The sequence below is a fragment of the Gymnoscopelus microlampas genome, assembly GCF_963454915.1.
Source record: "Gymnoscopelus microlampas genome assembly, chromosome: 12".
NCBI classification, from domain to species: domain Eukaryota; kingdom Metazoa; phylum Chordata; class Actinopteri; order Myctophiformes; family Myctophidae; genus Gymnoscopelus; species Gymnoscopelus microlampas.
The window spans coordinates 16,013,684-16,039,719 of NC_139949.1; the positions used below are offsets into that span (position 1 = coordinate 16,013,684).

General features: G+C 42.0%; 1 protein-coding gene across 1 annotated transcript; it reads right to left on the minus strand.

Moving 5' to 3' along the window:
• Positions 1 to 20,846: 20,846 nt before the first annotated feature.
• Positions 20,847 to 21,842, minus strand: LOC311057231 (cysteine and histidine-rich domain-containing protein 1-like; the record flags this gene model as incomplete). Its single annotated transcript, XM_084074180.1, has 1 exon — positions 20,847 to 21,842. One exon carries the CDS (start codon positions 21,840 to 21,842, stop codon positions 20,847 to 20,849), a length of 996 nt encoding a protein of 331 aa, XP_083930306.1.
• Between the last annotated feature and the right edge of the window lie 4,194 nt (positions 21,843 to 26,036).

Sequence of the window (26,036 nt, forward strand, 5' to 3'; positions counted from 1 at the left end):
GGGAAAAAAACGACTTGAATTCAAAAGCATAAGAACAGTTCTTTGCTACCCAAAGCGGAGAGAGTGGTTTCAGTGGTCTCTCGCTGCGAGTGTGTGCATGCGTGTGTGTGCGTGTGTGTGTGTGTGTGTACATGTGTATGTGTGTGTGAGAGAGAGAGAGAGAGTCTGCTCCTGTCCATTGTATCCCCCCTTGGAGACCCAAGCACAGATCCCGCGTCTTATCAGCATTGGCATTCAGGGCCCGTCTAATAGACTAACTGGACTGAATGCAGGCTCACACACACACACACACACACACACACACACACACACACACACACACACACACACACACACACACACACACACACACAGACATAAGAACCCAGCCGCACAGGGCTAGCCTATTACTATATCTGACAGCAGTGAAGACTCCCTACATCTGAGAAGTTTCATGTATTCCTGCCCCGTCGCTGCATGGTTGTTCTGTTGGAGGGCCCAGACTCTGTGACAGAATGTGTCACAGATCATAGAAGTAAAAGTGTATTGCAATAATAGTGGTAAATATAATTAAGAGTCTTTTTTTCTAATGTGAACGATGGGGTCTTTTCTTCGTTATTATTTCTATGCCATTTGCCTGAAAAAAACATAATGTTGTGAATTTCAATCATCGGTTGTTGTTGGTAGAGAGTGTTACTGTCAGTGATGTAAAAAAAAACTGACATGCTTATCATTGCCAGTTGCTGGGAGCTCTATCAATATTCTTCCTGGATTTTCAGTAGTGTCGCCCAGTGCTTCTCAAACGTTTACATTTCGAGGACCCCCTTTAACTCTGACAGTATACAAATTAAACCGAATGGACCCTAACGGGTCCATTCGGTTTAATTTGTATACTGTCAGAGTTACAGACCAGTCAGGGTCCATTTAACAGACAGTGTTGCCAGATGTACGATAATTATCGCATTTGTACTATAATTTTATCACAAAAAAAGTGTGTGAATTTACTAAATTCCCATGCTGCTCACTGAGCCTCCACTGTGGCTGTGTGGTTGCCTGTAAGGGCAACTGTAAGTGCCACCGAGCTGGACTTTGCTGTACCACATTGTGCAAGTGCGATGGGGGCTGCACTAATAATGATGGCTTTTCAAAATAAGTCAGGAAATCCAGTCAATCTGACCCTAGATCTGTACTTGGAGGCATTCAAAACACCAGTCGCGTCTTTCCGGTCCAGTTTTAGGCTTTTATTTGTGTAAGGTCCGGGAAGTCGCCTGCCTGTGTGCGTTTTTGTCACGTAGGCGTCTCAAACGAGGTTGTTTCTTACACTAAATATGATTTTCTTTGGTGAAATTACATATTTACACGTGTGATTTCTCTTTTTTAGCTGTGTACGATAGTTTTCTTTCAAATAAGATAATTTTAAGCCTCCGGTACGATAATTCAACATTTCCCATTTGGCAACACTGGTCCCTGGACCCCACTTTGAGAACCACTGTAGCCTATCTGTGTTTGTTTGTGTTTGGACTTGCTGACTGAAAATGTCAATATAACTCCAGTGAATTGATTGTGCTGAATTGTGTGAGTGGGTGTAATTAAGCATTTGGCACGAGGGCTCTGGTGAGACTCAAACTGTGTGTGGAGGAAAGCCGAAGCCAGTAAAGACTCCATGCGTAGCTGCAGTGGTGTTAAGTAACTAAGTACATTTACTCAAGTACTGTACGTACTTAAGTACAATTTTTAGGTACTTTTACTTTACTTGAGTATTTAGTTGTCTATACTTTTACTTCTACTCAACTACATCTCAGCGGCAAATATTGTATTCCTCCACTACAATTATTTGAAAACTTTAGTTACTAGTTACAAAAAACTAGGTATTACATTATAAAACATACATTAACCACTTTAGCCCTATACCGTGGCTATTTTAAAATAGCCGATCTGCAAGCTCACAACGCATCGCATCGCGACGCGTTGTGAGCTTGTAGATCGGCTATTTCCAATCATTTTAATACTTTTATTTTTGGTACTTTAAGTACATTTTGATCCCAATACTTTTGTACTTTTACTTGTAACAGAGTACTTCTACATTGCAGTATTGGTACTTTCGCTTAAGTAAAACATTTGAGTACTTTTTCCACCACTGCGTAGCTGTCTAATAACAGAATTTCAGAAGAATCATTTTGTATCTGCATGTTGTTATATTCTGACATTGCATATAACATTCTTGGGATTATTTTCGAATTCATTGTTTGGACTATGCTGAGCTTGCCCGTAGCTACTTTATGTATGTCCTTGTTAATGTTACTATTATTGATTGTTTTGTGTCTTTGGGTTCTTTGTTTTGTTATCGTTATTATTATTTATGAATGGTGCCAGAGGACTCCCTTGAAAACAAGATTGTGCATCTCAAGGAGTTTATCCTCTTGTTAAATTTTAAAATACATACTGTATTTCTAGGCCAATATATGCACAATACCTATGTATAACTACATATCTACATACCAGTATACTGTACAGATGAGTTCCACTCCCAGCCTTGCACATTCACACACATGTTAAACATATTTTAATAATGTAATGAAATTATGAATTGAGACATAAGGAAAGAGCACCTCCTGCAGTGGAGGGTTAATTAGGGGACTTGTTAAGCAGTGGTGGAAAGTAACAGCCAGCAGATTCTAAAAAAAAACGCAGTGAATCCACGCATTTACATTGACAAAGCGTTGGCAGATTCCGCCCCCAGAGGTAAAATAAAAGTGCGGTGGGACGGCGCCCTAACAGAGTACTTCTACATTGCAGTATTGATACTTTTACGTCAAACATTTGAGTACTTTTTCGACCACTGTTGATACGGAACAAGAGGATCTCTTTTTACCTGTCTCTCTCCATTGCCTGACCACTCAACCCATTCAATACTCAATTCCCATGAAAATCAGATCTCTTCTCAGAACCTGAACATTTTGGTTACCTCTCTACCGACACCCAGTATGTCATATTTCATTCCTTAAACTGAATGGTTGCTTCAGGGGGCACAAAGGTGTCCGGACGGGAGCTGTGCCAAGTTGACAGCTAAGGGAAGGAAAATAAATGAGTTTTGTCGAGACGGGGCAAAGGAAGGAAAGTCAGGCCAGGACGCGGAGCAGGGCAGAGCAGGACAGGACATGTAAGGTTTTTAAGATAACGTAAGGTAAGGTCAGTGGTGGAAAGTAACTAAGTACAATTACTTAGGTACTGTACTTATAAGTACAATTTTTGGGTATTTGTACTTCACTTGAGTATATCCAATTTCCAATATTTTTACTTCTACTCCACTAGATCTCGGATCCAAATATTGTACTTTTACTCCACTACATTTATCTGAAAACTTTAGCTACTAGTTACATTGAAGATTTAATAAGACCTGATAGACCTGCCATTTGAAAATAGCCGATCTACAGCTCACAATGCGTCGCATTGAGATGCATTGTGAGCTGTAGATCTGCTATTTGTAAGCATTTGAAAACTTGTGATATGGGATATTCTGCAGTACTTTCTACTTTTGGTACTTTGAGTACTTTTTGATGCCAATACTTTTGCACTTTTACTACTTACTTATTAGAGTGTTTCCACATTGCAGTATTGATACTTTTAGTTAAAACATTTGAGTACTTTTTCCACCACTGGGTAAGGTAAACTTTATTGATTTATTATCAGTGAAAACCAGGGAACAATCATCATTCTTGAGTTACTGTGAGGTAAAAAAAAAAAAAAGTAATGTATTGCATTGAATCGGTATCTGTAAACTCTATTATGTGGATGCCTTTTTAATTAACAGTATTGTTTATTTAAGCATAGGCCTTTTTGTTTCCACCTCCATCAGAGTTGTCCTGAGAGGCCTCAACACCGCTCCATCAATGCTTTCAGTACCACATGGCTCGATCCTCGATCCCCTTCCTATTCTCCACCGTCACTGCGCTACAACACACAAGACAGTATAATAGCGCACATTATTGGGATGAAAGAGCGATTGTTCTGCAAAGGTCCCTCTCCGTTCCTACAACCTTGACCGGTTAATTACATTGATTTGTTATCACGCCGCCTCAGCCAAACTGTAACAATAAAAGCCTTGGGGGAAGATCAGCTCAGATGTGTAAAGTATCGCTTTCTGCGCGAGTCCAATCGAGCGATAACGGATCTGTAATCAAAATGTATTATCGTGGCTTTACAGGCTTATCTTGGCATTACTTAATCCATTAAGACCGGGAACGCTTCTCTGTCATTTTAAGATTTCTCTGGCTATTCAAAAACAGCAGATATACAAGCTCATAGCGCGGCACCGAGTGCCGCGCTATGAGCTTGTAGATCTGATATTTTTGAAAAATCGTGAAAATTGTGCAAATCTTTGAATATATATATTTGTAAAGCGAACATTTGAACTCAAATCTTTGCTTCTGGGGGATTCTACAAATGTCTTCTAAATCCTAACGGTTTTCTTTTTTTAAACGTATAAACGTATAAAATGCATTTGTCCGTGGACCCCACCCCCACCCATCTCAATATGTTGTTACAGGGACCCCCAAAAGCAAAGATTTGAGTTACAAATGTTAACTTTAAAAATACATACGTATTCAAATATGTGCACACATTTTCACGATTTTTCTAAATATTTTTGAATAGGCAAAGAAATCTTAGTATGACGCAAGATGTGTACCCGGTCGTCATGGGTTAATATGGTCCCCCACTTTACCTGATTATTTTTTTCTCCTATCTACCTAGCTCTCCTCTACCTTCTCTCTCTCTCTCTCTCTCTCTCTCTCTCTCTCTCTCTCTCTCTCTCTCTGTAGGCACATCGCTCACGTTCCCTCACACTGACGTATATGTGATCTGCAATTAACTGTATCCTGTTTTACAGGACGTTATCCAGTCCACAAAGCACACATACAAACACATTGACCTACATACATACATAAACATGTACCGTGGCGGCTCATGAGAGCGCTGTGGTTTTCCTCCAACGTGCCTCTGTTTGTGTCACTTCTCATACAGGTACACGCAGCGAGAAATGGAACTGTGGTGATGTCTGCGATACTATTAATACACAACACAATAATAGCAACAATAATAAAGATAAAGATAAAAACATACCAATTAAATAAAAATAGTGAACAAAGTTAAAACCCTCCTTTTTATAGCAGCAATGTGGAGGGAAATAAATGGACCAGCTTCATGTCTCTCTCTCTCTCTCTCTCTCTCTCTCTCTCTCTCTCTCTCTCTCCCACTGCCCCAAAGAGAATGAATAAATAACCTCCTTGTCCTCCAACTGTAGGCCTGTCCTCCCTTAACAGGCCAACATGGAATTATACATATCAATACATTAATGATAATGCATATAATATGCAGTCCGAACATTCAAGCTTTAAGGTAGACACACGGTCATTACACTTGCTCTGTCGGTCCACCAGGCAGAACGTATAGAGCATGTATAGTAGTGGTTTCTAAGTGGTGTGCCGTGACAAGTCCCCGGTTTGCCTTAGGATTTCCGGACAACCACACATTATTATTGCAATATATACAACTGGTACAAAAAGTTATGAATTATTTTTTTATTCACTATATCAGCACTGTGTGTGCGCAGTTGCACTCATTTCCTAATACAGAGGCAAATTCTGTACCCTAAAAAAATCATTTTTTAACTTTCAATCTGGTACAAATGGAACATATAAATGTTCTTATTTATGTATACTTTTCCACATTACTTGCATAAAGACTAGACTAGTGGTTTTCACTGCTCTAGAGCATTATGCACATCAGCGAGATGAGGTCAGTCTTTAAGGACCTCACATGAATGTCATTTTGTATCAATATGCACTGGGTTTGGTTTAGTGGTGACAATAATGTGGCCTAACCCACCATCTTTCGCTTTTTCTCCCCTCCAAATTGCTCCTACTGCAGTATATTTACTTGAACAGGGCAAGTGTGCTTGCGTGTTTGTTTGGGCGTGCAGGCGTGTGCGCATGTTTATAATGCCTAGTGTCACCTTCCCATTCCTTTTTATTCAATTCTCTGTTTGTTTTGCTAATTAAGCAGTAAAGTTGTGCAGTGTTTGCTTGTCCGATGGCCCATGCATCAGAGCAGCCCTGGCCTGCTAATGCCTCCCTGGAAGGATAGCTTATTATAAGAATATAGGCCAGAATACAGACACAAAGATGATTTATGTTAATAATAGAGGGGCAATATTTTTTTATCAGCATTTTTTTAATGACCAAAAGACCTTTGTTATGTTTTTTGATAAATGGACAAAGGAGGTTTGGGATGGTTTTCATGGGCGTACGTGTGAAACTAAAAGAACATAGCTCATTGTCTGGGGAGAATGTTTTGTGTAACAACGTGGGTCCAACTCGTGTGTGACCAGAACTTTAACACTCAGTGGTGAAGCTAAATTTGAACGTAGTTGGTGGGTCAAGGGTCATCATGTTGTTATTCTGTGTACATTTATCTTTGGTGTAAAACATTATTTGTTTTGAATTATAATACTTTTCAGTTCACATGCTAAGGATATTCAGTGGTGGCACTATAGTTTGTTGAAACTGGGATTATTGAAGAGTAAAGTTATTTGAGTATAACAGATTTAGTTGGAATAATGTTGTGCATTCCTCAGTGGTGATGGCTTTCATCTAAGAAGGGGAGGGATGTAGTGTCCAGTGCCACTCATTGTATTTGGAGAGCATGTACCAGGATCTACGACACAGGTGTATGTGATGAAGATAATTGCTTGTGATGAAAATGCACACAGCTGTTGGATGATCATTGAAAGGACACACGTAAAAGGCAGTAAAAGGCAGTCCTGTCTCTGTGTGTTTGTATGTTCAGATTCTGCATATCAAACACTACAAACACATAATGGTAAACTCCAAGTGACTGGAGCTAACAAAGATCCCCACCCCCACCACCACCACATTGAATGCATGAATTTGTCTAAGTTCAGCACTTTAACATGCCATACTAAATAACATGCACCTCTTGTCATCTGTAAAAAGGCCACAAGCCTCTAGATGAAAGCCCAAGTGGATACCAGCAGAGGCTGGAATATGTCATATCCACATTCTGAAATGCAGTGCTGGAAAGTATAAAAGTACATTTACTTAAGTAGGCTACTCTACTTAAGTACAATTTTGAGGTATTTGTACTGTACTTGAGTATTTGCAATTTCCAATTATTTTACTTCTACTCCACTACTGTAGCCTACATTTATTTGAACACTTTAGTTACTAGTTACTTTGTAGATTTTGTTTATTATTACAAAATATACATTAACCACTTCAGCCCTAAATTTCGGCCATTTGAAAATAGCCGATCTACAAGCTCATTGTGAGCTTGTAGATCTGCTATTTTCAAAAGATTTTATACATTTGAAAACTTGAATTGGGCCATTCTGCACAATGAGTACTTTTACTTTTGGTAATTAAATACATTTTGATGCCAATACTTTTGTACTTTTACTAAATTTTACTTGTAACAGAGTATCCGAACTTTTACTTGTAACAGAGTATTTCTATATTTATTGATACTTTTATTAAGTAAAACATTTTAGTACTTTTTCCACCACTGCTGAAATGCCAAGTGTCTGCAGGTGCAAACGTCTTTATTGAAATAACAATCTGTCTACTTTTTCTCAAGGCTTGTCATTGCCATCTCCCTCTCCCGTCTCCCCCCTCTCTCTGTCTCCCTCTTCATCAGCCTCTTTCTTTCTTTCTCCCCCTCCCTTTTTTACTCCCCGTTTCGGTCCGTCTCTGCCCAGAAGATACTTGTCCAGCCTCTCTTGTGAGGGTGCTGCTAACAATCTAGATGTCACCAATGCCCTTCTGCACCTCAGACGAGTGATCAGGGCCGTTATTGACTGGGCATCCGCACACCGCCGTCCCACTGATGTGAGGAAGACGTAATTGAATATGAAATGTCAGACTGTGGCGAGATGGAGAGCTCCTCAATGCTCAAACAGACAAAGGCCTGCACTTTGCCTCACCCTCTCTCTGGGTCTCTTCCTTTCTCTCTGACACACACACACACACACACACACACACACACACACACACACACACACACACACACACACACACACACACACACACACACACACACACACACACACACACACACACTCACTCTTACTTGATGTGGTAATGGAGACAATGTAATTCTAATGGCAGCGTCCAGACCGAGCGGGTAATTGTGATGTATTAGCGTTCCACGGCTGAGATTAGATTACAGACGGCTGTGTGTGTGTGTGTGTGTGTGTGTGTGTGTGTGTGTGTGTGTGTGTGTGTGTGTGTGTGTGAGTGTGTGTGTGTCAAGTCCTATCTCCCCCTTTTCAGATTGCCTCCTAATGGAAGTAAAGGTATCGACCATTGTTTTGTTTTCACCTGTCTCATGCTGACTCACTCCCTTTTCACATTAAAAACATCCTGGGCTAAGTGGTGAGTGGTGTACACAAACACAAACTATACAAAAATATAACAGCGTGGTAGCGGTCGAAACTGCAAAACCAGGCACACTGCCATAGGCGATTTTTAGGGGGGGGGGCATGGAGGACACTTGCTGTGCATACTTTAAACTAGCTATTTTTATATTTTTTGCCATTTGGCAGACTTCAAAGCAAGCATAATTGTAAACCGCTTCTTCACGGTTGCACATCAAAATACACTAACATACAGTGGTGGAAAAAGTACTCAAATGCTTTACTTTAAGTAAAAGTATCAATTTTGCAATGTAGAAGTACTCTGTTACAAGTAATAGTCTGGAATTAAAAATGTACTTGAGTAAAAGTACAAAAGTAGTGGTATCAAAATATCAAACAGTACCAAAAGTAAAAGTACTAAAATGTTTGAAAACAGCAGATCTACAAGCTCTTTGGCCACAATTGCGATTATTTGGTTACAATAAATATTAAAGTTTCACAAAGACTTTTGCTATCACCACAGACACGAGTAGATGTATATTTGCACATTATGACTGTTTGATCTAGATGAAAACAGCTGTAGACTGTAGATAGACACACACACACAAACAAACAAACCGTGTGTGTGTGTGTGTGTGTGTGTGTGTGTGTGTGTGTGTGTGTGTGTGTGTGTGTGTGTGTGTGTGTGTGTGTGTGTGTGTGTGTGTGTGTGTGTGTGAGAGACAGCAATGGCCGTCTGTTCGGGAGAAAACAAGCCATTGGACCTCGATTTTTGTAGTTTTAGGAACCGTTTTTGAATGATGGGCTGTCGGACCAATGGCGTGGCACTGATACTCACACTGTGAGTTCTACTGTAAGTGTGACATAACATTGTAAACAAGGCATAAGCTGCTCCAGTGTACTCGGCGGCAGTGGCTCAGGGGTAGAGTGGCCAACAGAGCGGCCGCGGATGGGCCCAGTTCGATCCCAGGCTCCCCCAGAGTTATAGTGTGGAAATGTCCTTGAGCAAGACACTGAACCCCTAATTGCTCCCGATGAGCAGGTTGGTGCCTTGCATGGTTTCCTCTGCCATCGGTGTATGAATGTGTGAATGAACCACTGCAAAGCGCTTTGAGTAAGTGAGTACTTAAAAAAGCGCTATAAAAATGAAATTCATTATTACTCCGCCCGAGTCAATGACGGCACTATAATTTTCAATACTAGGGCGATGCCTCTGGGAACGGTAACCGGAACGCTCGCCCCCATTTTATTGCGGACTGCTCGCCCCCCAGCGGTTCATGTATTCTTATATTTGTTTTACTGAAGTGAAGGTTAGGAATACGTTAGGGTTAGGCAACGTTTTACTGAGATTACTGTGCCCTTTGACCCACTCGACACATCACTACACATTACTCCACTGGGTCCTTGGCACGTAAGTTTGAAGTCAAGTGGTCGGAGGGTTCTCAAGACATGCATTTATAGATAGATAGATAGATAGATAGATAGATAGATAGATAGCTATATGAGCCATGTACTATAAGTACTGTAACTATATATAATTACGAACTGTCTCTTGGCTTAACCCATTGAGACCTGGAACTGTGTCATTTTTAGATTTGAGCTAAAAAGCATTATTTTACACTTTGGGCTATTCAAAAATAGCAGATATACAAGCTCATAGCGCGGCACCGAGTGCCGCGCTATGAGCTTGTAGATCTGCTATTTTTGAAAATTCGTGAAAATGTGTGCAAATCTTTGAATATATATATTTTTAAAGCCAACATTTTTAACTCAAATCGTTGCTTCTGGGGGTCCCTGGAACAAAATATTTTGATGGGGGTCCGCGGCCAAATACATATAATTTTGGGGGTCCTTGACATGAAAAAGATTGAGCACCACTGATATAGAAACATACGTTTTTCAGAAAACTGCTGGGATTTAGGAGACATGTAGAATCGGCTTCAGGTCTCAATGAGTTAAATGCATCTGCTTGTCTTTTCTCTTCATGGCTGAAGTACAAATCGACAAAGTCCGAAAATTACGTCATTCACCTGAATCAATCTATTTCAGGGAAAGAGAGTGTGGGTGGATTCTAAGTGCTACACTCTGAAACCCATGAGGTCTCTCTGAGACCCAGGAAGTACATCCAAAGCTTGATATTATGGCTGCTTATGATAAAAAAAAAACTAATCATAGCTTCTAATTTGTGTTTGCGTCTGGCCGTTCTTTCCGGAGCCCATGGGGACAGCTCCACCGTTTCTCCTGCCACACGTACTGCCGTCTCCACCTTGACATTGGCAGTCGGTCTCGAGAAGCTCATTATGTCTTTTAGCGCTTTACTGCCGCAGGAAGAAAGCAAGGCCTCCCCCTCTGCCGGAAGGCAGTGAGGAGGAAGGGGAAGAGAGTTGACATTAGATTTGGAGAATAATTGCAGCTGTGATCTCAGAGGTGAGAGCATTCCTCGACGCTATCGCGCACTTGTCAGTGGGGATCAGCATAAAATAGACAGGAGATGCGATCCTCTCTCTCTCTCTCTCTCTCTCTCTGTTTCTCATTCCATCTCCTGAGCCCAGCGAGAGACAGTTTCTCCTATTAGGTACCCATCCACCATTCATAATTGGCCTGCCATTAAAAGCCGAGGGAAGCAGGTTGAGGCAGCAGTGGGGGGAACAGCTTGCTAAAAGTGGGTTATTATTGAATAAATGAATGTCATTGTGGGCGCCGTGCAGTAATGTGATGGCAAGCAGACAAGCACAATATAGGATACAGGGGGAATGCAGTGTTGTACACACAAACAGACACAAACAGACACATACACGCACGCACACGCACACATTGAAATTCATTTTCAATAATGTACTACTCCTCAAGACCTGGGGTTAATTTTGATATGATTTGAAGGCGCAGAGATCCACACATTATTCAAAGATTGGATATGAAATTGTGCACTATTCTCCTGATCCTTTTTTTCTCATCCACTATTACGCGAGGGCTTCTTGAAGAGACTCTTGTTGGCTCACAATGACTACCATTCAGCCGTACAACCAATACTGACAGAATTGGTTGGACCTAATCTCAGATAGATCTGTCTGTCTCCCTGTTTTGTTTTGCCTTAGTTGGGCAGTGTGCCAGCAGAGAGGAAAGCCAGTGGTCCAAAGTGGAAACAACAAGTCTTTGTAATTCTTCCAGAACTGCTTTCAAACTAGACTGTTGATAGCCCTGGTCTTACAGTATGTGTGCATTCAATACTGCTTGATTGCCTTTAGTACCCACGCCAGGGAGAGATGCAAGGCTGTGGTTCCCCAAGTAGAAATCACCATTTTCTTGTTAAACTTACATTAATTAACTCTAAACATTAGGTTGTTTACTACAACTCACAGTATACAGTACTTGAGATGACTGGCAACCATTTTTTAAATCATTAAATGTCATTGTAATGTTTGCTATTCGTTTTTTCTAAACACTATGACATCACTCTATGGATTATGACAACAAATAATTGTGCAGTGTTAAGAAATTGAGCATTTTATGTGGAATGAAATTAGTGATGAAAATAACCATCAATAATTGGGCCATTATTGTCTCCGCCAGGAGACATTGTTTTCACTTTCCACATGTCAAGCTAACATTGGTCAAGCCTCACGTGACACGTGACAATACGGTGAAATAGTGTGATCTGATTGGCTAGTGACGTATAGCGGCCTATAAATACATGTGTCACTTTGAAAGAGTCTCTTTCAAAGTGAGGTAAGACAGGAATAATCACGAAATGGCTGAGAAATGGCGGATACTGTAACAATTGGATAGGACACTTACACAGACAGGACAGATAGGACACTTACATAGGACACTTACATAGACAGGATGGATAGGACACTTATACAGACAGGACGGATAGGACACTTATACAGACAGGACGGATAGGACAGTTATACAGACGGATAGGACACTTGTGTCATGTTACTATGACACAGTAACATGTTCTATTTTTTGTAAGAATTAGAACATAAGAAGTAGAACATTCCCAACATTCCCAAGTCTGCTGGCGGAGACTTGTGCTCCGAGGAGCACCTTTTCTAGTTATTATTATTATCAACCGGACAGTGAAGAAAGCGATTGCTGACGGGGAGTAGAGCTTTCCGTCCCCAAATTTCAGTGGTGCTTTTATAGCGAGGGCCCCGCTCAGAACTGGCACGGTGCCACCATACTTAAATCCAGGGACTTTTCCCTCATCTCTCCCCCGTGTGGGTGTATTTCATTTGGCATTAAAAGTGATCAATCAGGGCTAATGCGCTGCGTTTGGACATTAAGCGTCGCCAGACATCAGTAATTCACGTCACCATAAGGTGATGCCCAGCAGGCCTTTCTCAGCTTGACGGCTCTCTCCTTCTTTTCCTGCCCATCTGTTTCCATGGATAAACCCCCCCCCCCACCCTCTCCTCTCGCCAGGCACCATCGCTATGAGGCATTCATTGAGGACTGATCCACACATATGGCCACTTCACTCAATGGCCAATGAAACCCTGTAGACCGCAGATAAGTCATCGAACGTGGTTAGAACCAAGGTGATTTTCCTCCGTGATTCTCTCTCTCTCTCTCTCTCTCTCTCTCTCTCTCTCTCTCTCTCTCTCTCTCTCTCTCTCTCTCTCTCTCTCTCTCTCTCCATCTATTAGGCAATTTTAATATAGACTAGAAAAAGTGCTCCTCGGAGCACAACTCTCCGCCAGAAGACTTGTGTTGGTTCGAAGGTCGCGAAGGTCGCTATCCCTCTTGTATATGTAAGTGTCCTATCCATCCTGTCTGGGTAAGTGTCCTCTTCCGTTCATTCTGTGTAAGTGTCCTATCCCTCCTGTCCTATCCGTCCTGTCTATGTAAGTGTCATATCCCTCCTGTCTATATAAGTGTCCTATCTGTCCTATCTGTCCAATAAGACAGATAGGAACAATTGGACCGCGACTACTTGACTACTTCCGGTTCGAAGGTCTGGCAGTGAGCTAGTGGCCGGATTTTCGGTATTGGAATCTGGCTTATCACAGTGACACATGTATTTATAGGTCGCTATCCCTCTTGTATATGTAAGTGTCCTATCCAACCTGTCTGGGTAAGTGTCCTCTTCCGTTCTGTCTGTGTGAGTGTCCTATCCCTCCTGTCTGTATAAGTGTCCTATGTCATATCCCTCCTGTCTATATAAATGTCCTATCTGTCCTATCTGCCAATTATGTATCAGCCATGCAGCCATTTCATGGTTCCCGTCTTACCTCACTCTGACAGTGGCGGAGACACTGTCAGAGTGATGCCATGTATATATAGGCCCGGTGGCGTCACTAGCCAATCAGATCACAGTATTTCACGTGTCACGTGAGGCTTGACCAATCGGTGTGTCATGTTTAGAAAGTGAAAACGCAGTGATAACAATACTCTCCTGGCGGAGAGTAAATATGGGCATATATGGAGATGTGTGTGTGTGTGTGTGTGTGTGTGTGTGTGTGTGTGTGTGTGTGTGTGTGGAGAACCGTCCGACCGATCGACCTCAAATTGGCCGTGCGTATGAGGGAGTGCAGTGCCTGATGTGAAGTCGGTTGGATCGGCAGTGTCCGGAGCCGCTGATCCGACATGATATGCCCATATATGGGCATATTATGGAGATCCCTGATGTCATGATCAATATGACATCATAGTAAATTATGTCATTGCCATGGGTGGGACATGCATTCAGTGTTGCCAGATTCTGTGAGAGAAACAAGCAACCGGGTCTAGGAAAACAAGCCCAAAAGAAGCGACTATGGGCCAGCGACTTTGAGCTATTTCAAAATAGCTGATCTACAAGCTTGTAGATCTGCTATTTTCAAATAAAATCTTGGTGGGAAATCATAATAAGCAGATCTGGCAACACTGCATGCATTCCCAACAATCGTTCCCGAGTAGCCCTAGTATTATTTATGCACGGAGTCTCGCGCATAACTCCAAGACCGTCTGAACGATCGACTTCAACCTGGTTTGTATATCGCTGAATGGGAAGTCTTACTTAAGTAAAAAACATTTAGTACTTTTTCCACCACTGATAGCAAGTATTGCGTAAATGAAGGGGAATGCTTTCCCAACCGACATCGTTCCATTATGTACCGTATACGGTATATTGTATATTATAATGATCCTTTCCTTCATTCTCTATGTGCTCCACTCCATTTAGCCATATGTCTCGGGAAATCATCTTTGGTCTCACCAGATACATTGCATACATTACATTACAAACAACACATCATTACAGAACATCACATCACAATTGTACAACGATTAAGACAACATACACACAGTGTTTACACACAGGGGTGTAATTGCTCTAGGAACACATTATCTCCCCTATAGTTCTTTTTGTTTGTCAGGGCTATTCTGTCCACAGTAACTCTGAGAGAGTACAAATGTTACCACCCGGTAAGGGTCCATTTGGTTTAATATAGAATTAGATTTTTGCCATTTTATTTTCAGCGTTGCCCTGAGGGGAGCAGCTCAAGCTTACATTCTGTAAACCAGCTTCCTGCCAACCAATGCTGGGAAAAAAAAACGAAGGGACATGCAGACCCACACCCAAGCTGTTGGAAGTTAACTGTTTTAAGTATCTAGGGGCACACGGATGACAAATAAAGTTTCACGTTGACTCTTTGAGAAAGCCAGTCAAAGACAACTTTTAAATAGGAAATTGAAGGGGTTTGGGGTCAGTCATGACATTTTGGAAAAAAGTACAAGTCAGCCTGCGTTTGATATCTCTTTCTGGTATGGACATTTGACATTCACAAACGAAAACAAGCTGGTGCAGGGCAGTCAAAACAGCAGGAAAGATATTAGGCCACCAACAAATGTCAGCGGATGACCTTTACAGCACAGTTTTACATAGAAAAGCATTGTCCATCATTGGCGACACCAAACAACCCCTCCTTACAGAGCTGCTGTGTTTATATATTGCTTTCCCAGGAAAGATGTTACCTTAGCCATATGAACCCTAGCATCCCTATTCCGGGCATGTCATTATAGATACATATTCGCCCAAAATACCGTACAACACATTGTGACCTTGTACATCAACTATGTTCGGCAAAGACATTTGGTGTAGAGGGGAAAAAGGAGGGGGCCAAGAAGTATAGACCCCTGGGGGACCTTGGTCAATGAAGTATAAAGGTTTACTTGGTTGAAACAATGATATTGCGTTAGTATTGCCTTGCATTTAGAGCAACCAACCAGGCGTCACAGTGTGGCTCCCATGAAAACCATCAGGGTCAAAACCCGCTCGGTTCCATGGATGAATTCGGATATCCTTACCACCATGAAAGTCAGAGACAAAAAGTGTTCTGACTATCATAAAAGTAGGATCAAACTTGCCAAAAGCTTCAATAAAGGTCTCGAATCCCACGTAGCGAAACTCAAAAAAGAGAAAAACATGCTAAGAAACAAGGTTAATGGCATGCTGTTGTTAGCAGAAAAAAGCTACCTCGATGGCAAAATTGAGGAAAATCAAAACAAACCACGTGAGCTCTGGAAGCTATTCAACAACCTACTAGGCTGCAGCAAGAAATTGAAAACCAGGTTTACAAACATAAACCTCAAGGTGAATGACACTCTCATTTCATCCAAACGGGAAGTGAGTAAAATCCTCAACATATTCTTCACGACCGTGGCCTCAGAGTTAGTTGAAAAACTACCCCCTCACTCTGGGAGTCATGGTGGAGAGTATGTTGATTCATTTTACGATAAACAGGGTGTACGCAAAGATGATTTTAAACTCTCCCCTGTGTCAACAGATGAGGTGTTTAAAAAATTGAGTGCACTCCAACAACACAGAGCCACAGGTCCCGACAACATCCCCGCTAAATTTCTAAAAGACTCAGCCGCCTCCATTGCCCCAATCATTACCCACATAATAAACCTCTCCATCATACAGGGACGGGTCCCTAACGACTTCAAAAAAGCAAGAGTGACCCCTCTGTACAAAAAAGGAAACCAATTAGACCCTGGCAACTACCGCCCTATTTCTATTCTTAGCTCCATCTCGAAAGTCATGGAAAAAATAGTCTATGAACAGGTTGATAAGTACCTTGCCGAAAAAAATCTAATTTACGAATTCCAATCTGGTTTCAGAACAAACCACTCCACTGACACATGCCTTCTCTATTTGAACGACTCTATCAAACAAGATGTCGACAAAGGCAAATATTGCGGCATGGTCATGCTGGACCTCCAGAAGGCTTTTGACACCGTTAATCACCCAATTATGATCAATAAGCTCAAAGCAATAGGCTTTGATGACACGTCGGTGAACTGGATGAGATCCTACCTGGAAGGGAGGGAGCAAGTGGTGGAAGTAAACGGCACCCAGTCCCCTCCCCTCCCAGTGACTTGTGGTGTTCCTCAAGGAAGCATACTAGGACCACTACTGTTCCTGATATATGTGAATGATATGTCTTCAGCTTGCGACTGCAAACTGTTCCTGTTCGCAGATGACTCGGCTCTGCTGGTCAGAAAACTCTCAGCACTGAACTCAACAAGATCTGCATCTGGCTCTCCGACAACAAACTCTCATTACACCTGGGTAAAACTGAATCCATCCTCTTTGGGTCCAACCCTAACCTTAGAAAGGCTGAGAGTTTCACGATCAAAGTGGGTGAAAATGTTATCACAAGAAAGGAGGAAATTACCTACCTGGGTTCCATCTTGGAGGCAAACCTCTCAGGTGACAAAAACGCTGAAAAGACGATCAAAAAGGTCCACAAAATAACACGGAGGATGTGGAGACTTGTTCGTAAAGTCAGTAAGAATACTCTGAAGATTCTTGTAGGGGCCCTCATACAAGGTCATTATGATTATGCATGTACTTCATGGTATCACAACACCTCCAAGGCCCTAAAAACAAGGCTCCAAACATCCCAAAACAAACTTGTAAGGCTACTTCTTGGCCTCAATTACAAAACCCATCTAACCCCTGATCATTTTGATAGGCTTGTATGGCTTAGGGTTGAGGACAGAGTACAGCAACTTGCTATGGGCCTGGTCTTCAAGATACACCACAACATTGGGATCCCCCTGTATTTGTCAAAATACTTCCAAAATGTTAATCAAGTCCATGATCATAACACCAGAGGCAGCTCCACAAACCATGTTCAACCCAGATTTGGCACAACAAAGGGAATGAACTCTTTCTCATGCTATTCATCTAAAATGTGGAATGCCCTACCAAAAAGAGTAAAGGAGTGTAAAACCCTACTCACTTTCAAAAATGCCCTAAAGATACACCTTCAGGAGGCTGCAATTCAAAAATGGCCCCTGTCCAAGTCCTAACCTACCCCATGTCCTAACCTAACCTACCCCCCCCCCCTCTCTCTCTTTTTTTTTTTTTGTTGTACATATTTTTCACCCTTCATGCCAGTAACCTGTAAACTGATTGTATGACATTCTGTATAGTAGTGTGTATATCTGTCTGTCTCTTATATGTCAACATGATTTGTGTGCATGGGGATCTCATCTTAAACAAGCTAAGTGCTTAATGAGCTATCCAGTTTAGTAGACCTTGTATTGCGAATTTGTACTTCCATGTACTGTTATGTACTGTCATGTACTTTTCTCATGTCTTACTAAATAAAGTACATCAATCAATCAAACAAAACATTTTAATGTAGTGCTCCTACCTTCCAAGCAGTGGTGGAAAAAGTACTACATTTTTTTATCCAAGTAAAAGTATCAATACTGCAATATAGAAATCCTCTGTTACAAGTAAAAGTCCCAGATTTCAAAATGTACTTAAAGTACCAAAAGTAAAAGTACTCATTATGCAGAATGTCCCATTACTCAGTTTTCAAATGTATAAAAAACGTTTGAAAATAGGCGATCTACAAGCTCACAAACAATGCGTTGCAGAGCTTGAAGATCGGCTATTTTCAAATGGCCGAAAAGTATATCGGGCTGAAGTGGTTAATGTATGTTTTGTTATAATAATAACAATCTACAAAGTCACTAGTAACTAAAGCTTTCAAATAATTGCAGTGGAGTAACAATAACAATATTTGCCTCTGAGATAGTGGAGCAGAAGTAAAAGTATTTGAATTTGAAAATACTCAAGTAAAGTGCAAATAACTCAAAATTGTACCTCAAAAGGTACAGTACTTGAGTAAATATACTTAGTTACTTTACACCACCGCTTCCAAGAGCCCTACTTGGAACAGACTGGTATATTTGTGCATGTGGGTCGTTAGGTGCACCTGCTCACTGTGTCACTGTGACAGCATTAGTCACTCACTGGCCTCTATCAAGGGTCGAAAACTTGCCCCAATTTTCAACGCCCAGGTATCCACGCTCAACAACCTGCCAAGACCGTGATGCCAACCCCTCTCTCCTCCCATTCCCTTTCCACGGTGTCCTGCCAAGTCTTTACATATGGACACCAATTTCCTGCTGCTCAAAAAGGACAGTACGGGGGCCCTTTTTCCACCCGGAGCTGGCCAGGTGCAGCCCGGCCTCCGCCACAGGGCGGCCCCGTCCCCATTGTCAGGCGTCCATTATTATTGTCGGTTTTAACCCGTTAAGACCGGGAATGCATCTGTGTGTCATTTTAAGATTTCTTTGGGCTTTTTGAAGGAAAACAATCTTGAAAATGTGTGCAAATCTTTGAATATATGTATATACACATTTAACTCAAATCTTTGCTTCTGGGGGTCCCTGGAATGGGGGGGTCCGCCGCCAAATACACATCATTTTGGGTGATCCTTGACATGAAAAGGTTTGAGAACCACTGATATAATTATATAGCAACATAGATATTTGTATTAATTTAATTATTAGGGTTTAGAATACATCTTTAGAATCCCCAGAAGCAAAGATTTGAGTTAAAATCTTTCAATTTCAAAAATATATATATTCAAAGATTTGCGCACATTGATCTGCTATTTTTGAATAGCCAAAGTATAAAACAATGGTTAAAGTGGCTACACAGGTGCGTTCCCGGTTTTAACGGATTAAGGATTTCCTATCTGGCGCCATGTGCTGAACACGCCGCGGTGGCAGGAAAGAATTAAAAGCGACCTTGAGGGTGTCACAACGGCTCGATCATCACACACGGTCTTAGCGACTTCCTCCGCCTCCCTCCCCGCATCCTGACAGGGAACAGGAACGGATGTCACACACCTCACAACATCATGTCTGCTTGTACCGTCTGTCATCGCTCCCAAAGGTGTGTGTTTATCAAGGTGTTTTGAGTTTTGTGTGTATTAATGCTTAAATAGTCCCACAGGGAGCTGTGTGCTGCTTTCGACCAGTGCAGATGCCATTGATTCCTTCTCCCCCCCGTTTTCTCCTAATTTAGTCATTACTAATTTCCCCTGTGTGCTCTGGTCCCCCTGTCACTGCTAACTGGTGTTATTGCAGTCTACACATGCACGGGCGTCTCATCCAAATGGATGCTGCGAGAGCAACGTTATCATTGCCAGATTTATGCATGGGCTTGAGCCCAGCGGCCCCTGCCTAAAAGGGCCCTGGAAGTATAGTTTTTATTAAAAAAAGAAGAAAAAGATCCAAAACCAATTCATTAGGAGTTTTGATTTGTTTAATTATCGTTGGCCTCATAGCATAATTGCCTAAGTACAATCTTTAAGGTTCTCAGAAAAGAAGAAATGAAAAATCATCTGCCTAAGTCATCTAGGCAATCATGAGTAAAAAAAAAAACACATTTAGCATATGTTTGTCTGCCAGAATGCTTGTTACATTCAAAAATGGATTTGAATGTAACAAGCATTCTGGTGAATTCTTGTGAAGCACAATGAAGCAGCAGTGTGTGGAGCGTAGAGTTAGGCAGACATGTCAATATGACCAAAACATTACGAAGGCAATTATGCTGTAATGTTATGTCAGTTATATTTCAATTATTATATACACAAAACTCGTCATAAAGCTGGTCCATGCTCATGTACTGTAGGCTGCTCTCTCTCTCTCTCTCTCTCTCGTGTAGGCTATTTTGTCACATTGTTACCTTAATAAGCCTTTCACTTCCTGTTCTTGTGTTGATGTCTATAGCTTTGACATTGAACACTAGTTTTGTTGTCATACTCACAGAACGGCGTTTCTTTTTCTTCATGAGATTTAAAACACGAATGCTAAAACTATACTCATGCGTTTCTGGTTGGAGTGTTTATCATTTTGTGATGTGTGGCTCACAAAACGAGCCACACATCACAAAGATCAGGGTTGCCAGATCTGCTTATTATAATTTCCCCGCAAGATTCTATTTGAAAAATAGACGTTCTACAAGCTCACAACGCATCGCGATTGTGAGCTTGTAGATCTGCTATTTTCAAATAGCTGATGCATAATGTTAAAGTGCTCATGTGGCCCATAGTCGCTTCTTTAGGGCTGGTTTTCCTATACCTGGTCGCTTGTTTCTCTCACAGAATCTGGCAACACTGGCCCTGACCGCCATCAGTCACATCACTTCGTCTTTGTCCTTCTCATTGTCCTCATTGGGCGGGCTAACAACAGGGGGAGGGAGATAGAGGTGACCCCAGGACACGGGCTCGGACTTCTTCATGGCGATCTCGATCTTGGCGGCCATCATGTTCACCGCGCTTTTACCCACGTCAATTACTCCCCACAAATTGACGTTCTGCTTGAACTCCTTCTCCCCCTCGAATACGACGTGGATGTTGAGCGCGACGCCGTTTGCCTCCACGTAGCTCAGATCCGGGTTAGAGTTCTTGGCGTAGATAGAGATGGTGACCTGGCTCCCGGTTTGGTGCCAGTCGAACCGACACGGGACCACTTTCTTACCGGTATCTTTTTTCCTCCATATATGCGTTCCCGTGGTGCAGCCTTCTTGAGAGAGGAAGGTGTTAAAGTCGGACGTCTTGCTCTTGCAGCAACTCCAGTACTTCATCCCTTCGTGGAAGACGGGAAATCCAACGTGGTAGGAGCATGCCTCGTCGTGGCTCCCCGGCCCTTCGAAACTCTTGGTGCAACCTCCGTTTTCACAGGATGTTCCGGTCTTGATCTCGTTGCTATCCTCCTCTTTCTTCTGCGTGGTGTTATCAGACGGCTTCAGTTTCTCCAGAGCCTGCATCAGAGAAGGAGAGATCTTGTGCTGAAGCCTCACCATCGGCTCGTCGCCACTCGGCCTGCTTATAACCAGAGGCTTCGGTGCGGAGATGGTATACTCGTAACATTTTCGGTCGTCTTTATTTTCCGATGATGCTACGTCAGGCTTCACCGCCTCTGGGGGCCTTTCTTTGTCGTGGGGACCTGTTGCGCAACCGGCGATGCTGAGAAAGTCTGAGAAGTCGGTGGTTTTGCTTTCGCAGCACGACCAACCCTTCAAAGCATCGTGGAACACTGGGACCCCTGGATGGAAGGTGCAAGCGTTGTCAGGGTTATTTTCGGGCTCAAACCGTTGGCCACAGCCTTTATTGTAACACAAAGCAGACATAGCGCTATGGAAGCTGGGTAATGGTCAAACGAGGTAAATGACCAGGTCAAACGGCGAAAGAAACAACGTACCGTAGAGATGAAAGCTCAGAGAGTTGAGGGCCGATGTACTATCCACAGACGTCTGGTTGCTGCATTCACTTTATATAGTTGATATCTACTCTATAAATTCAAGTTACATGCCCATATATGGACTGGACATGCCCCACGTCAGCACAAATCGGCATATGATATGCCCATATATGGACTGGACATGCCCGATGCAAATATGCATACCTCTTGCTGTCCGGCGGGAACCAGCCAACAGCTGAATGGAACTCCAAGCTCACAATGAGGTTGGATGTCAAAAGGGGGTGGAGCCTGGAGTCAGCAAAACCAGCTAACTCCGGTGGACTTAGCTGGTTTAGCAGAAGTCCAATGGAGATAGTTGTTTTTTGTCAGAAGCACTTTTTAATGCTTTTCATTGGTTCAATATTTTTTTTACCAACACACAGACGTAAAGGGTGTTCAATGGCCCTGATTTATGGAAAAAAAATGGAGTTAGCTGGTTTCTGCCGGACAGCAACAAATATTAATATTGTTCCAGGGACCCCCAGAAGCAAAGATTTGACTTACACATGTTCGCTTTAAAAATAAATATATTCAAAGATTTTCACACATTTTCACGATTTTCCCCCAAAAAATGCAGATCTACAAGCTCATAACGCGGCACTTGGTGCCACGCTATGAGCTTTTAGATCTGCTATTTTTTAATAGCCAAAGAAATTTTAAATGAGATGCGTTCCCGGCTCTTAATGGGTTAAAGCTGACTTTTAGATGGAAGTGAGAAGGCAACAGGTGTTGGGATGATTGACTGATCCGTCCTCTGTGTGACACCCATTATGTTCTGTCTGACAGCTCCATATTAAAAGGTTAGAAAGAAGATGGCTGTTCGTCAAGCTGTCTGTTACCGTGTCTCATTTCATAACGTTGACCTCTTCATTCTTTTTTCCCCCTACATCTTATCTATTCTCCTAGTCTTTTATTGTCTTCAGAAGACAGAGAAAAGGAAGGAAAGACAGGAAAACGTCACTGTCTTTTTTCTCCTATCTTCCAGCTCCTTATTTCTTGACTTCTGCCAGACCAGCAGTAGGCTACTTAGTTTTTTACTTATTATTTTTTATCATTAAGTACAATTTTGAGGTACTTTTACTTTACTGGAGTATTTCCAATTGTCTATACTTTTACTTCTACTCCACTATATCTCAGAAGCAAATATTGTACTTTAACTCCACTGCAATTATTTGAAAACTTAGTTACTACAGTTACTTTGCAGATATAAATTATTACATTATAAAACATAGCTTAACCTCTTTAGCCCTATTTTGTACATAGGCTATTTAAAAATAGCAGATCTACAAGCTCACAACGCGTCGCATCGCGGCGCGTTGTGAGCTTTTAAATCTGCTATTTTCAAACATTGTAGTACTTTTACTTTTTGTACTTTAAGTACATTTTGATACCAATACTTTTTTTACTCATGTACATTTTGAATTCCGGACTTTTACTTGTAACAGAGTAATTCTACATTGCAGTATCGATACTTTTACCTAAGTAAAACATGTGAGTACTTTTTCTACCACTGCTTATTTTCACAGAATGTTCACTTATTTTCACTAAATGTTTGGCTATTTTTGAATGTATGCATAATACATGCCCAGAATCTGGACGCTAGGGATCCATGTGGTTATGTGAGCAATTTAAAGGGGCTACACCATGAATTAAAAAAATATATATTATATATAAATATTGCCCCCTAATACGTTTTAAACAGGTTGTAAGCCTAAAAAACATCCAGATATTTTTTCTCACAATCTGACTGTCTGTCATTCCAAGCTTTTTCAGCTGCAATACCAAAACGTCCTATTGGGCAGGGGGGAGCTACTGAGCAATTCTGTCTGGCCATCGTCAATGCAAAATCAGTGCAAGTGACATCACTTGCACAGCCATTCTGAAATGGCCTGTTCAGACACGCCCATTCAGGAAATCCATGAAATGAGCATGAATGACTGAGTGTTAAAAAAAAATATTTTTTGGGTACAAGAGACACTGGGGAGCCCAAAAAATACTAAAAACCCCCAAAAAAATGAAATTCATGGTGTAGCCCCTTTAATTTGGTAAAATAGTAAAACCTCTCTTTTTTAGCTATCTCTCTCCCTCTCTCTTTTTCTTTCTCCGTATCCTCCCTCTCGCTCTCTATTTTGTCGGAGAGGAGGAGGCAGTTAGGTAGACATAACAGTGACTAAGCTCCATTTACACAGGAGTCAGCTAGTGCTTGACATTGCATTTAATCTCTTACTGTAGTTATGAGAGAAATATCTGCTGTATCTCGGCTCCATCGCTCTCTCTGTGGGGAGGATACAGAGTCTACATGGAACCCACTGTGTTTGTGATATGTTCATTTACTCAAGTACTGTAGCCTATTTTAGTAAAGTTTTGAGGTACTTTTAATTTACCGGAGTATTTCCAATTTTCAATACTTTTATTTTTACTTCACTACATCTCTGAGGAGAATATTGTACTTTTACTCCACTACAATTATTTGATAACTTTAGTTAATAGTTACTTTGCAGATATACATTACTGTATTATAAAACATACATTAACCACTTCAGCTCTATTTTATACCTAGGCTATTTGAAAATAGCCGATCTACAAGCTCACACCGTGTCGCATCGCAACGCGTTGTGAGCTTTTAGATCTATTTTCAAACATTTTAGTACTTTTACTTTCGGTACTTTAAGTATATTTTGATGCCAATACTTTTGCACTTAAACTCAAGTAACATTTTGAACACAGGCCTTTTACCTGTAGCAGAGTATTTTTGTATTGTGGTATTGCTACTTTTAATTAAGTAAAATATCTGAGTACTTCTTCCACCACTTGTGTGTGCGCGTGCGCGTGCGCGTGCGCGTGCGTGTGTGTGTGTGTGGGGGGGGGGTCGGTGGGTGACAGACAGACAGACAGACAGACAGACAGACAGACAGACAGACAGGAAGAGAGAGAGGAAGAGTACATAAGAACTATGAATTCACAGTAAAACAATGTGACCACTTCAGTCTTTCTCTACAGTATGCATTTATCCTCGAGTCCAAAGTTGGCTTCGTCCATATGGTGGGTTTTGGTGGCTATAATGTGAAGTCTGAGAGAGAGGCTGATAAACAGCTAAAAGACACGCACATCCCAGACCTACCTATAGGCCGGGTGCTACAGTGTGTAAGGATAACAACCTGCACACCGGTATTGCTGCTCCCAAATGCAATTTGACTTTAGTAACGTTTCGAGCCACCAGGCTCTTCCTCAGTCTGAGGAAGCTTTGTACTCTTTATACACTATAATGTGAAGTCTGCCAGGTGATCAATAACAGTATCAATACCACAGCATAGAAATACTCTGTTGCCGTGCCCAACACCACGGAGGTTGTGGGTTCAAATCCACCGTGGTGCAACCGGCTTTGACGGGCACCTATGCGAACACAACTGGCTCTATGCACAGCAGCCATATCGGAAAGAAATTGGGCATCTCCTCACTTCCTTCACAGGTGTTACCAATGATACTAATTAAGGCTCTGTTCCATTCTGGTCAAACAGAGTCAGGGTGCTGATATTGTGCATGTTGGCTCGCCGGAAAAACTCTCCGGGTTCCTTGAGGGGGTTTCGAAATGGCCCCTTACGGGTGTGTAACTCTGAGAGTGTACAAATGGAACCAAATGGACCCGTAAGTAGGGTTGCCAACATCCAGAACTGGGCGCGCGCGTGCATGGGTCCCTCGTGCGCGCGCGCGATTTATTTTCGGGTTTCCCGCGGATAAAGTTACTTTTTTTGTTACTTTATTTCGGTTTTATGGTTAGGGTTAGGGTTGGGTTAGGGTTATGTTATTTAATTATTTTGGGGGAGCCGCGCCCACCGGAGAAAATCTCACACACACACACACACACACACGCACGCGTGTGTGCGAGCCCTGTCAACTGAGCGGTCCTAGCGCCCTTCGCATACAGCACACAAACACGCAGCCAGACACTGCATTGTGCGCAAACAGAATATTTTTTATTTTTCCCTTTACACCGGAGTCCGGGACAAACAAAGTCCCGTACGGGACACGCCCCTTTTGGCTCAAATACGGGGCGTCCCGGCTAATACGGGACGGTTGGCAACCC